Source organism: Monodelphis domestica, chromosome 3 (assembly GCF_027887165.1).
Source record: "Monodelphis domestica isolate mMonDom1 chromosome 3, mMonDom1.pri, whole genome shotgun sequence".
Lineage (NCBI taxonomy): Eukaryota > Metazoa > Chordata > Mammalia > Didelphimorphia > Didelphidae > Monodelphis > Monodelphis domestica.
The window spans coordinates 171,414,535-171,429,506 of NC_077229.1; the positions used below are offsets into that span (position 1 = coordinate 171,414,535).

Sequence of the window (14,972 nt, forward strand, 5' to 3'; positions counted from 1 at the left end):
TGAAAATCCAAATAAAGTGAAAAATCATATGCTTTGATCTGCATTCTGACTCTAACAGTTCTTCCTCTGGATGTCGAGAGCATTCTTTGTCAAAAGTCCCTCAGAATTGTCTTGGATCAGTGTATTGCAGAGAGTAGCTAAGTCTTTCACAACTGAGCATCATACAATAATGCTGTTACTACATACAATGTTCTCCTTGTTTTGTTTATTTCACTCTGCATTAGTGCATGTAGGTCCTTCCAATTCTTTCTGAAATCATCCTGTTCATCTTTCCTTACAGCACAAAGGTATTCTATCACCATCACATACCACAATTTGTTCACCCATTCCCCAACTGATGGACATTCTCTCAATTTCTACTTATTTGCTACTATAAAAAAGAGCTGCTATACACATTTTTGTACAAGTAGGTCCCTTTCCCCTTTTTTTGATCTTTTTTGAGATACAGACCTAGTAGTAGTATTACTGGATCAAGGGGTATGCATTGTTTAATAGTCCTTTGGGAATAGTTCCAAATAAGCAGGTTAATTCTGGAAAAAACATGCAAGGACCTACATGAAGTTATGAAGAATGAAATGAGAACCAAGAGTATATTATATACAGCAAAGGAAACACTTTTGTTTGAAGAATTACATATATATCCACCTCCAGGGAAAGAATTAATAAATAGAAATAAGCAAGATATAGTTTTATATATAAATCTCTTTTTGTCAAATTATGTCTTCTCAATGGAGGGAAGAAAGGGGGTTACCTAGGAATTTTAATGAACAAACAAATTTACAATAAAAAGAATGCATAAAAATCTGTATAGCTCTTTTTGAAGTGCCAAAGAATAGGAATCTAAGGGAGTATCCATAAAATGAATTATAGCTGAATAAGTTATGGCATATAAATGTGATGGAATATGATCATAATGTAAGAGATAATGAGAACGTTTCAAAGAAACTTGAGAAGATTTGTATGAACTGATGCAGAGTGCAATGTACAGCAGCACAAGAACAATATAGTAAAGACAAATCACTCTGAAGAGTTAGGAACTATGATCACTAGAATAACTAACCATGATTACAGAAGATGAAATATGATACCTATTTTCTGATACAGAAGTGAATGATTCAGAGTACAGGATGAGATTTTTTTTTTTAAACCCTTACCTTCCGTCTTGGAGTCAATACTGTGTATTGGCTCCAAGGCAGAAGAGTGGTAAGGGCTAGGCAATGGGGGTCAAGTGACTTGCCCAGGGTCAAACAGCTGGGAAGTGGCTGAAGCCAGATTTGAACCTAGGACCTCCCGTCTCTAAGACTGGTTCTCAATCCACTGTGCTACCCAGCTGCCCCCCAGGATGAGATTTTTTAAAAATATAGCTAACAAGGAAATTTATTATGTTTTACTCTCCATATTTGTAGTAGTAGTTTTGTCTTTCTTTCATTTCTCAGTATGGTGGGAGAAACTGGAGTGGGAGAGAAAGAAGGGAGATATTTGCTAACTGAAAAAAAATACAACATGGTTAAAAAAAAAAGGTCATTGGCAACAATTTAGTAATGACATCTATCAATTTTTTGTCTAGTGAACTTAACCTCATTGATGACAGCTCAGAATTACCTAAGGAGTTCTTCATGTATCTGGATTTTTACCATATGCTAATCATTTTTAAAAGTAATTTCCATGAAAAGATGATTCTTGGAAAAAAAAGTAGCAAAATAAGACTTAAGGAGGCATCCTCATTTACTTCTGAATTATGTTGATAAGTAAACAGGGTTAGAAAGATGAGGTGAATTGGTCAAAGTCACACAACTAGTTAATTTAAAGCCCAGATCTCATAAAATCCAAGCCAATTGCTATCCTACCACTATGCCTTTACTTCTAAATTTGAAAAATTAATCACTGATAATGCAATAACACTGATAATAACAATGGATATATAACTACAGTTTAAAATGAAAGCAAATAAAGGCAATAAACTATATTTGCAAGATAGTGGATTATTTCCTAGATTCTTCAAATTATTAATAAATCTGTGAACTCTGAGATGTGGCAACTCTATAATGCTCCGTACTTAAACTCATTCATATCCTCCTAGCCTATGCAATTTTCCTTGTCTTTCTCACATTCTCCAAGTTGAGTCAGGTCAAGTCAAGTTAAGTCAAGTCAAAAAGCATTTATTAAGCACTTTCACAGGGTATTCATCCAATGATGGAATTAATTCTTGAGTTCAGTTGATATTGTATGGGTACCAGGGGAGCATTAGATTACCACTACTATAACAGATTTCTTTCACAGTTATAACAAATGGCTAATTAAAATGCATTGTCTTCATTTCATATTAAAAAAGATTATGGTAAAAAATGTTACTATTTTAAAACTTAAGTTACATCAACACAATAATGAATATTATATCTGATACATAGAGAGAAAACACAAACTTTTATGTCTTAGGAACCTTAGAAGACATTTTTGTCATGATGGTGATGAAGTATTGCTATTTGTTACATAAATGCTTAACTTTATGATCCTATTATACTATTTGGCTATGCTGAGAAGCAGCAGATGGGAAAATCATTTATATTCTGATCCTAGTCATAACTCCTGCAAAAGTGAGTACAGAAATGTATATACTTTACCCAAGGAGAAAGAGGCTTCTACAATGAGTCTTTGGGTCCAAGTCAACAGAATTACCTTGGGTAAAATAAAAGCTGAAAAGCCTCCTAAAGGCCCAATGGTCCAGATGACACCATCTGTGCCAAATATAGAACAGATCCTTCAGTTTCCTAGTTTATGGATTCTACTTTTATCTCATGTTTCCATTCCACTCTTTCTTGTCTAATACATTCCCACATAAAGCATATACCTGGAAGGCAGAAACCCCCATTATATACCTAAAACTAATCTCTGGTTCTGGAGATATTTAAAGTCACGTGCTAAAGGCACCTCCATGTTGTTGAGCCTGAACAGTGATAAGATGGTTTAACAGAGGGCTTTAAAAATTCAAAATTTTCACCAAAATTTCTGTGAAATACTGATATAAATAAAAAATTAAATGGTTTGCTGCCTTTTTGGTGCTTTTCTTCAGCTCTAAAATAACTACAATGTATTACCTTTCTCAATTACAAGATAATATTCACCAGAAAAGTAAACCATCTTTGTCATGAACAGGAACTAACCTAAATTCTGACAGGTGTGAGAGTTCACTGTTTCTAGCCAAGTCTTTTCCCATTTAGGGAAGGAGAGAAGGTAAAATACTTAATTTCTTTTCCAGGTCTCAATCTCAAGGTATTTCTTGCCCATTGTTCATTTAAGGCAATGAATGAGTGCACATTTTATTAGTGACTTCTGTTTATTGCTTGGTTACAAATAATCTATGCAGGTGCCTCTGAAGAGAAACAAAATCCATGTCAAAAATGTGATTTCCATGTTAACCAGTTGCATCAGGCAGCATTCTTCAAAGCATTGTTTTAAGATTATTATAGTCTAGTGTATCAGTATTTGTCAATAGTAAATGAAGCACTTCGAAGTAATCTTAGGGTCAATTTCCATGAGTTCTAAGCTGATAAAAGTCCACATATTCTAAGATGAGAGGCAGTTTGGGATAATGGACAGTCAGGTTTAGAAACTGAGAGAACTGGGTTCAGATCTGTCCTGGAGCTGAATGCCTTTGGGGCAAGTCACATAATCTCTTGGTGGCAAAATCCTAAAATTATAAATTTCAGAACAGTTGCTGATCTATATATCATCTGATTGTATTTCTTCACCAGATACTTCCTATATCAATAAATCAGAGGTTTTGATTAAAAAGAAAACACAACACAAAACTTTGAAGATAAAAATTCACTTCAGTTAACCTCTTTGACCAAATCCTTAACATTCATAAAGAGTAATAATAAGTCTGATACATAAGCAATGACAAGAACCAAAGACAAACTGCTGACATTCAAATATGGGGAAGTAATAAGTGGCCCCATGACCCTGACATCATTAGAGTTCACAGAACAAGTCCAGTTAGACAAGCCATGAGAGCAGTTCTGTTATGTTTTGATGAAGGATTAGAGGAATACACTGGGGGTTGGTGGAAGGAGAAGTATAGTTGAGGAAAATTATCTTATAATCAGAGGGCACAAGCAGACATCTATACAGGCAACGGGGAAGGGATTTGGGAGAATAGCTAACATTTGAACATCTCTTTCATCTGAACTTGTCAAAGGACAGAATAATATATACATAGAGTTGGGTATAAAAATATATTTGACTCAATGGGAAAAGAGTAGGATGGAAGGGGAGAAGGGAGAAAGGAATATGAGAAGGAGGACAGGTAAAAAATGTAGGATAATTCCTTAAGAAAAACTAACAAATGGATGTTCAAAACTATAGCTCTTTTTGAGGTGGAAAAGAATGGAAATCTGAGAAGGGACATATAAATTAGTGAATAGATGACCAAGTTATGATATATATATATATGTATATATAAATGGTATGGTATATGGTACACGAAAAATGGTATATAAGTATGAACAAATACTATTGTGCTGAACCCTTAAAAGCATAATGACCAACTAGGATTCCAGAGGACTAATGATGAAACCAGCTACCCAGTACCTGATAGAAAAATGAAAGGATCAGAATACAGAAAAATAATTTAAGAAATAGTTAATGTGGAAATCCGTTTCAATTAATTATACATGTGTGTCATGAGTTTTGTTCTTGTGTTCTCAAATGATGAGAATAGTGCATGGGGGGTTGATTGACAAGATGTATCTTGGCTAGTTCAAACAAAAAAAAAATTAAAAAAACCATTCTGACTTGTGAAATTTAAAGCCACTTTATGTACATAAAATGTCAGTGTATTCATAGGCTAAGGGATAAGTGTGAATTCTGGTCCACAAGGGGTGCAATTTATTTTCAGTGTGTAGAGATACCTTAAAAAACCATGGAATATTAACCATCTTTACTGATCTTTTAGGATTTACAACTGAAGTACCAGAAACACAAAAGATCTACTATTAGCCAAAATCATCCACATCAGGTCTAAACATGACTTTTTGTTCTTCTGAAGTATAGGTGGAAAATGAAATGAAAAAAAACGAAAGAGGCTGTGGAATACAGAGTGTGATATTTGGAGATGAGGTGGAAGGGAAAGACATGTTGAAAAGTTGCCTCCTAATGACTTGAATTAACATTCTTAGTTTGGGGTCTAGTATTAGCCTACATAAAAGGTGGCAATCCTTTAACAGTTTCCAGATTGTGTCCTATAATTACAAAAACAGTCTTTGTGGTATCCTAGAATTTAATTTTATTTAACCTATTTTAAAATTTTATGAGCACTTTCATCTAGGATTTTCCCCACAGTTTTAGAATTACTAGGTTGTATTTAGGGACCATTTTGGGAAATATTTTGAAAATGGTTAACAATTTAGAAATCAAATAATGGAATCAGAAAAATAACAGTGAAGCCATAGAAGATGAAATTATGACACAGCTGAACACAACTATACAGAAAACAATATCTCATCAATCTTCTGAACGCAAAGAAAATCGAATTAGCTCATTAATCTGAGGTTCTGATTTTTCAGCCCATTTTTTATAACTTTAGAAAGAAATTCTTATGTCCAAGTTTTCCTTACCTACCTTACACAGATGGAGGAGAAAACCCTTCCAACATATTTAAATTATGCTTAGATATGCTATAAAATACCCAGCAGGCACAGGCATGAGAAGAAAAGTGTTTTCTCCTAGCAGACAGCATGACATACCTAGACAAATAAAAAGCCCCAAACATCTTTCTCTTCTGTATTCTCATGTTATACCATGTACTTTTCCCCATCTCATTAACTCATTCTTCCATGTCACTGGTAATTCTTTTTTAAAGGTCACCTCCTGAGTACATGGAACCACTTAAAAATGAACCTACTATAAGAAAGCTCTCACAACAAGGATGGGACTTAGTTGTACACAAAAGGTACAGTCTGAGGTTCCTTGTAGGGTCAGAGAAATGGTATTCCATATTAGCTTAGCTAGCTAAAACTACTGTAATTCACCATTTAGCCTGCAAAGGGCATCAGCAGTAATTTAAAAATAAAACAATATAAACCTGTATTTAAGGCAGAAAATTGTATAATTCTTAAATGCTGCTAGAAAAAATTGAAGATCAAGTTAGCTGTTTGCATATTAGAAATCAATGAATTAATCTTAAACTGGTCTGAATGTTCATTTTTTCAGATGGAAAAAGTAAATTAAGGTCACTAAAGGCTTGCATCGGTCAATTCTCAGGTCGACAGGGCATCAAGTTTACTTTAGTTTTCCTATGGACTAAGTTAGACCCTCCACACCCAACCCCTACGTATTCCTAATAGGAAAGTCAGTTAGATTTCGATTATAGTATGTGATTTGCATCAATCTTGATGGGGTTGGGAAAAATTAAAGAGTGTGCTGATCTCCCTCCTAATTTTGTTTTTTTAAAAATATATATTCTATACTTTAAAAAAAGTTATTCTTTTCCCTATGGGAATTTTATCCTTTCCCCCAGGTTGGGATTATCTTCCTCTTTAAAATTATTTTGCATATATTTTGAATCTAATTTTCTAATTACAGCTTATTTTTTTCACAATAGAATATAAGCTCCTGGAAGGCAGGAACTGCTTTATGATTTCATATCACTATTTCCCAGGATATAACTGATACTAAATAATTGCTTTTTGAATGAATGTACTGGGTCTAAGAGGGTGATAGACTCCAAATAGAATGGTTACATTGGGATAAAGAAATCACTTTAGTTTCTAGGCCTGCAGAGATAACTGGAAGTCACAAATGACCTGTATAATTCACTCATATCTGAAGTGGACAGGAAAATAATCAATTACACATTTTGAAAACTTTATAGTTGCCCTAAAAACACTAGAAAACTATGAGTTAAATTTCCCATTACACATACACACAAAGGGTAAAAAGAAAATAGAGTAGGTAAAATACTATTTTTTTTTGGAATATAATATGCTGAGTAGAGTCTACTGAAAATATAATGGAGAAGCTATTTAACCCCACTTATTTTTAATGTCAGATAATTGCAATTCTCAAATGCCTAATGTATACTGAAAAAGTCAAAGTATTTTGAAGTCTATGTAGTTCTATTGTTTCCTTATGTATTTTTAAAAGTATATTGTTCAAAACGAAACCATAGACTAACAAAGATGATAGAGTTGCAGAATCTATTCTCCACATAAACTTTTAAAAATTGGCTTTATTCTTCACAATATTGGTTTCACAAAATCCAAGACAAAAGAAGAAAAAATTGCTGAAATGAACAATGAAATAGCTAAAGCACACCATTTAAAGTAAAGAAGTCAAGGATAGTGGCAGGTTACATGCAAAATCAACATCTTAACATAATTTTATTTAAATGCATTTTATGGGAGACTTTCTATGTGATTAATGGAATAAGAAAGACAATTAGTAAAAGAACCCTCAACTAAAAATATGTAGCTACTTAGCAGTTTTTTTCCCTGTATTTGGACACGCTCTGCAGTTACAATGTAAGACTTCCACACACCAGCTCAAAATTAAAATTCTGGGCAGGCATTCAACTTTCATGATTATGTTCATTCTTTGCTGATCATGGGAAATGAGTGCTTGCAAGTTATTTATTGAAGATATTCCCATAGTACTCTTACAAGTTCATTTCCAAAAGAGGCCCTGTCCCTAAACTATCTAAGTAAAGTCAAAGTTGTACCATGTTTCTTGCATTACATCTCAGAAGTTTTAGCAATGTAACAAAATCATATTTTTAAAAATAAGCTTTTTAAAGGCCAGGCCACAGCAATTTTCCAAAGGTGAATTTTAAGCAATGGAACAATAGGCCAAGCAATTTTCACAAATAAAAACCCCAATCCCAGAATGATTTATGAGCATATTTCAAAAGAAGCTAAATACAAAATAACCATATAGCACTTATTTTAATTATAGTTTTCCAAATGTCTGGCACAAATGATGATAGCCCAACACAAATCAGGTAATATTGGTTACCTCTGTGGTCTTGTTTGAAGGTTCCAATCCAACCATATTTACTACTATTAACTGATGTAGGAGTTGAACTTGAGCCACACTTAGGAAGAAATCCAGACTTGTGGTTATATTCACTTCCAAGGAATGGCCACACACTAAAATCTCCTATGGGAAAAGAAGCCAAATACCAGATAAAATATACATGCAGATAACTTTCATTACAAGATAACAAGATTATCATTATTTCTTATCTGTCATATATTAGCTTTCTGAAAAGTCAACTGAGACTAAAATCTGTTTATTAGGAAGAGAAGTAGAGTCATCTGCATTTAAACATGATGGGAGTTAGAAGGAAGGAAGAAATTCTGGAATGTTAGCCAAAATGTAGATAATATATATTCAGCTAGTAATAAATGATTTTCATATGCCAAATCCCCTTCTGCTTTTTCATATTCAAAACTATTACTGCTAGATTTTTCACCTTATTGATCAGGAAAGAGAATGGGATTCTGTAGCAAACTTTCCTTCAGAGAAAAGACTATATGATTTATAATGAAATGTTGTGCTGAAGCCAAATATAGCTAGGCTAAGTAATTTTATTTTTCCTTTAAATTACTAAGACCTTGATCAATGCTAGGTAGTCTACTACTTAATTTGTGCAAAACAACATAACTGAGCTTTTGACCATTCACTGTTGGAAAACATGCTGAGATGGAAAACAGAGATGAACAGTTCAGCAGCTCCCCATTATTAAGCCCAAATGTGCTTCTTGTCATGAACTAAAATTGGTAATGTTTAATTGCATGCAAGTACACAGCAGATGAATTGTATTCAAGGATATAAGGATTGGTCAAAGCACCAATAAGAAACTTTAGAGCAGTATGCTTTGTTACCCTAAAGAAATACATAAGTAATATAATTATATTTTTGCTTCTACCCCTTTCAATTCGTTTCTCAAGCGAAATTGTTCTAATCCCTAAAATGTTCTGACAACACTTTATCTTTCCTTTGCTCTAATCATATTCTACCTTATGTCCTATTTAATAAGCACCTTTAGGAATGATGTAATTTTTCATGTTTAAATCCCCAGCACCTTATGCAATGTTTTGCATATAGTAATCACTTAATGTAAAAATGATTAAATGAAAAGAGAGCATAAATATTTCAATGCAATTGAAAGTGTGCAATTATTGCTGTTGCAAGGGCTTAGTAGCCCCTCTTCCCACACTTTTGGTGTTCTTTTACTTCTCATTTATTCCTAGAGAAACAAGTTTGATTTCTCTTTGTACTTTCTTTGTCCTCTTATCTTGTATTATTTTTGTACATGCCATGGTTTTGCAACAGAATTTAAGTTTCTTACAAACAATTTATTTTTTAATCATTATATTCTGATCAACCAGCACAGTGTCTTAGAGAAGAATTTAATAAATGACTGTTGAATTGAATTTATGGAATCAAATATAGAGGAAATACATACTAACAGTTTCAACATGTCACAGCCACTTTAAAAGTCATACAATATAATATAGTAGCTTTTTAAGAGACTCTAGACCTAAATCATAGCATTAGTGCAATAGAAAAAAAAGTTGCATAAGAAGTTGTTAGGTGTGATCATTAATCCTGCCTTGGTGAATAAATTTTAGCTGTCATGTGTCAGGAAATTGACCCTTCCTATGCTTCAATTTTTTCATCTTTAAAAATGGGCATAATGGTTCCTATCTACTCTTCTTTTAATAAGCTTATATAAGAACAAAATGAGACTATGTATTAGAAATGCCTTGATTGTTTTGGAAAAAAACTCCAGTTAACAGTTTTTGTTGTTTATGCATAAATATATTATCTATAACTCTATTTTCTGAAATGCCAATAACAGAAATCAGTTATTATAAGAATGATTAATTTGCGATGCAATGAATAGTTGCAATTGTAAAGATTGGATTTGGCTCTCCCCTGATTGTAACAATGAAGGTACTTAGCTCTTCCTTTATTGTGAAAATTAAATTGTAATCCCCTGTCTATTTTTAGATTCTAATCCCTAAAGTGTAAACCCAGTACTTAAAGTAGATCTACCCATTTTAACCACAAAAAGGTGTGAACTAACCAAAAAAAGGTATGAATACCCATTTAATACATTGAGTGGGAGGTCTGTGACCCATATGTGAAAGAGTGGGCAGTCCTGGAGAGGAGCATCTGCTGTGATTGGTAGACGTAAAAATTAGGGGAGGTGACACAAGAGAAAAAGGTCTTTAAATAGTGGAAACAGAGACACATAGATCATGATCAGTCACTAGGAATTGGACTTGGAGTGAAGAGAGACTCTTGGATGGAGTAAAGAAAGACACTTGAGGAGAGACTGGAAGACAGACATTCAGACTTGAAGTGAAGACACTGGGCTATGGAACTGGAGGAGCTTGTACAGGAGACCTAAGACTGCTTTCCTTTTAGACAATCACTGTGGTGAGTGAAAGGCTGACTTAAGTTCCTTGCCCTTTCTGGAGGTGTGAACCTCCGAGAAAGGCCCATCTTCTTGAGACTCTTCCCCTGACTGGTGCCTTAGAATTTCTACCTTGCTCAGATGAAGCCAGAGCTTTCTCCCTCTCTCCCCTTTTCTCTCTTCCTTAATATCTTCCATCTATTGTAAAATAAACTACCATAATTCTATTTACTTGAGTTATTTATTTTGGGATTTGGAAATTAAATCCCTGGTGACCACCAATTTAAGTTAGTCCAACCAATAAAATTTAACACAATTCAATTTAATTCAACATGCACTTACTAAAATATTTTTAGCCTGTTACCATACTAGGAACTAGAGAGTAGACAAACATTTTAAAAGTTCCTGCTCTTGAGAAGTTTACATTCTATTTTTTTTGGGGGGGGGAAGGGGTTGCGAGAGGATAGGGAGCAATATATACACCGATAAACAAATGCATATAAAAACTAACACAATTTTCATGCAGATTATAATTTTGGGCATATTGGTCAGTTGCTTCAGTCATGTCCAGATTTTCCTGTCCCCATTTGGGGTTTTCCTGACAAAGGTCCTGAAGTGGTTTGTCATTTCTTTCTCCAGCTAGGAAACTGATGCAAAAAGCGGTGAGAGACTTGCTCAATGTCACATAGCTAGTAAGTGTCTAAGGCTAGATTTAAACTCATTAAAATGAATCTTCCTGATTCAAGGCTGCTCAGTGCTCTATCCAATTTAATAACTAGCTGCACCTGCCACCCATTTTTTTGGGGGGATGAACAAAATAGGACAAATTAATTTATTCAATTTTTACTTAGATGAATTAATTTGATACCTGGCAGTCTAAATTGATTCAACTTTGAAGATACTAATTTTTACACCCATGTTCATTGAATTAATGTCATTTAATAAAAATACTAAAGGTATTTCCTACATTCATATTTAAATTAATAAGAATTTCCAACATATATTTTCTGAAATTATAAGATCTAGTATAATATTAATTAAGAGTGGTGATAACAGGAATCTTTGTTTCACCCTAATCTTATTGGGAAGGCTTCTCTCTTATCCCTATTGAAAATTATGTTTGCTGATGGTTTTAATGTCATTTAATTTTAACTGTATACTAACCTCTGTATGCGAGTTTTCTGATGAAATGATTTTGGTGAAAATGATTGCAGGTGCTCCAGTTATTCGAACAGTAAAATCAGTTAAGATTGGAGTTAAAATCGCTCTCCTTTCTTGATGTCGCTGTATGCTGAAACAAAAGTAAATAAAATTAATGTCCATAACACTTTTCTGGAGCTAATTTTCATTAAAGCTATAATTATATACATACACAGTACTGTATATATAGTGACTAAGAAGTTCTATTTCTATTGTAGTTATACCTTGATTTTAGGTTTACAGGGGTAAAAATAAAGAAAAGTCACGGAAAAATCCAAACATAGTTATCAATTTCATACCGATCCTATTTTCTCTACGTGTCTTTCACCTGTCTGTTTCTTTCTTTTTAATGCTTTTGTCTCCAACCAAATTAGTAAAAATGCTCAAGATTACCATCCACACAATTTTCCTTTATGATCATTTTATACTTTCTATTAAATTATTTGCATTTCAATTTATGTTATGTCATTCCTACTAGTAGCTCCCATTTCTATAGTACTTTAAAGTTTAAATAGTACTATTCCTCACAACAAACAAATAAGCAGGTAGTAAAGATTTCACACCTCCATTTTTCAGATGGAGAAACATAAGGCGCCGAGAGTTGAATGGCTTGCCAATGTAATCACCCAGCTAGTAAGTGCAGGAGCTAGAATTTGAAACTGGGTTTTCTGATTGCATGTCTTATTCACCTTTATTATATTGCCCATAGAATATTTCAGTTAATGTAATGAAGTTAGCATACCCTTTATTAAAAAAAACTGTGCATACACCAATGTGCTAGGCATTAGAGAAGACAGTTTGAAATTGAGACATAGTCCTAGGGTGTGGGGAGAATAGTGGAGTAGAGAAGCACTCAGATGAACTCTTCTTACATTCTGCTCCAAATAATAATAAAACAATGTCTCAAATAGAATACTATAGAGCCAGAGCTAACAAAAAGTCACAGTGAGATGTTCTTTCAGACTAAGAAAACATAAGTGGTCAGAAGGAAAGATCTGGGACATGGGGAGGACGCTGGCTCAGAGCCAACCTGGATGAAACACAGCATGAGACAGAAGGAGCAGCATCTTTGGGAGCTCTCAAGTCAGAGATTGTAAGGGGACCTGGCAACTGGTCAGAAAGAAATATCAGGTTATCCTTGTGTTAGCACTGGATGCAGGACCAGACAATGTTTTTTTATCCTTTATCCACCTCTGGGACATAGTTCAAGGGCAGAGAGGAGCATTTTCAGTCAAAAGGAATGGAAGTGGACTTCCGGGTAAGCATGGCAACAGTCTAAATGCGGGTCAATTCCTCTCCCCAGCACACAACAAGGACTACCCGAAAAGACCTTAAGAATCATTTTCAGAGGAGCTGTACAGTAGGGCACAGCATTGAAGGTGTGTGGTATTGGGGCTTTTCCAGTCTATAAGAGGGTAAAAGGATCTTGACCCAAATGCGAACTGATCCACCCTCCCCCACACCCACCTACAGAGCTAGAGCCAGAGCACGCCAGGATGTGCGAGCAAGGGGCACCGCTGGATCCTTGGGAGCTGATTGGGACCGCAGGGGACCCACCCCCGGGGGTGACTACGTGGGAAATCCCAGTGCGTGAGAGAGCACAGACCTTAGGTGCCTGAAGTTAGTGTGCCTGCCGGAACTAGGGAGTGAGGAGTGCTTCTGGAGTGAGCAAGAGGCACTTCTGGGTCCTTGGGAGCTGACAAGGACTTTCAGGGAACTACCCCTGAGGGCAACTAGGCCGGAGACCCAGGCGGGCAGGGGAATACAGACCTTGAGAGCCCCTGGGAAGGTAGCACTGAGAAGAGCTGCAAAGGACTGCGGAGATTCGAGAGCTTGCCACAGATAAAATCCTTGCTCCTTAACTACATACACAGAAAACTTGCCCAGCTGACTCAGATTTCTAACTAAAGAGGGAAGGGAAAACATCCAGGAAAATGGCTAACTGTGCACAGGAACCTCAAAATCCTTCCAAAAACCCCCAAAAGAAGGCTGTGACCCTCAAGAATTTTTATGGAGGAAAAACCCAGGCTACAGAGGAAATACTGGATGAAACTCAAACAAAGGCAAAACCTAAAAAGAACGGAAATTGCCCAAAGCCCTAAAAGAATTTCAATTGGAGCTTATTAAAAAAATGGAAGCCTTCTGGAAAGAGAAGTGGGAAATGGTTAAAAAAATGAAGAAATCATAGCTGAATACCAAGAGGTTAAAGCAGAAAACCAAAAATATCATAACAGAAAACCAGGCCATAAGGACCAGAATTGAGCAACTGGAAACCAATGATCTTGAAAAACAGCAAGAATTAATAAAGCAAAGTCAAAAGACTGACAAAATAGAAGAAAACATGAAACATCTCACTGACAAAGTGACAGATCAGGAAAACAGAGGAAGGAGAGACAATTTGAGAATCATTGGTCTACCTGAAAAGCCAAAAATAAACAGAAACCTTGACATCATACTAGAAGAGATCATCCAAGAAAGCTGCACTGAAGTTCTTGAAAAGGGGGCAAAATAGACATTGAAAGAGTTCATAGAACACCATTTACACTAACCCCCCCCCCCAAAAAAAAAACAACTCCCAGAAATGTAATTGCCAAATTCCAGAGCTTTCAAGCTAAGGAGAAAATCCTATAAGAAGCCAAAATGAAACAATTCAGATATGAATGATGAACTGGAGGAATTCCATGTGAACTGAAATGGCCTCCAGGAATTGATGCAGAGTGAAAGGAGCAGAACCAGGAAAACATTATATACAGAGACATACCCTGTGGCACAATCAAATATACTAGACTTCTCTACTAGCAGCAATGCAATGACCCAGGAGAATTCTGAGGGACATAAGAGAAAGAATGCTGTTCACATCCAGAGAAAGAACTGTGGGAGCAGAAACATAGAAGAAAAACAACTGCTTGATCACATGGGTTGATGAGGATATGATTGGGGACATAGACTCTAAATGATCACCCTAGTGCAAATATCAATAATATGGAAATCGGTCTTGATTAATGACACATGTAAAACCAAGTGGAATTGTGCATCAGCTATGGGACGATGGGGGAGGAGAGGGAAAGACCATGAATCATGTAACCATGAGAAATTATTCTAAATTAATTAATAAAATAAAATAAAAAAAAGAAATACGGTGGGAAACTAAGCAAACAATAAAAAATGAACCTGACAATAAAAATCTAAGCAAACAATAAAAAACGAACCTGACAATAAAAATCTACTCTGGTAACTGGGAAGATAAAAACATCAACTCACAACAAATCTGAGGTATCACCTTACACCCAGCAGATTGGCTAACATGACAGCAAAGGAAAGCAATGAATACTAGAGGGGATGTGACAAA

General features: G+C 35.1%; 1 protein-coding gene across 8 annotated transcripts in view; it reads right to left on the reverse strand.

Annotated features, from left to right (window-relative positions):
- VPS13B (vacuolar protein sorting 13 homolog B) overlaps positions 1-14,972 on the reverse strand; it is a 1,055,144-nt gene that overhangs the window by 343,320 nt on the left and 696,852 nt on the right. For all 8 annotated transcript variants that reach the window (XM_056820764.1, XM_056820763.1, XM_056820760.1 and 5 more), the window contains 2 exons: positions 11,588-11,714; positions 8,011-8,154 (listed from right to left, as the gene is read on the reverse strand). In XM_056820764.1, coding sequence (XP_056676742.1) covers positions 8,011-8,154; positions 11,588-11,714 — 271 coding nt within the window. The remainder of the gene's footprint in view (positions 1-8,010; positions 8,155-11,587; positions 11,715-14,972) is intronic.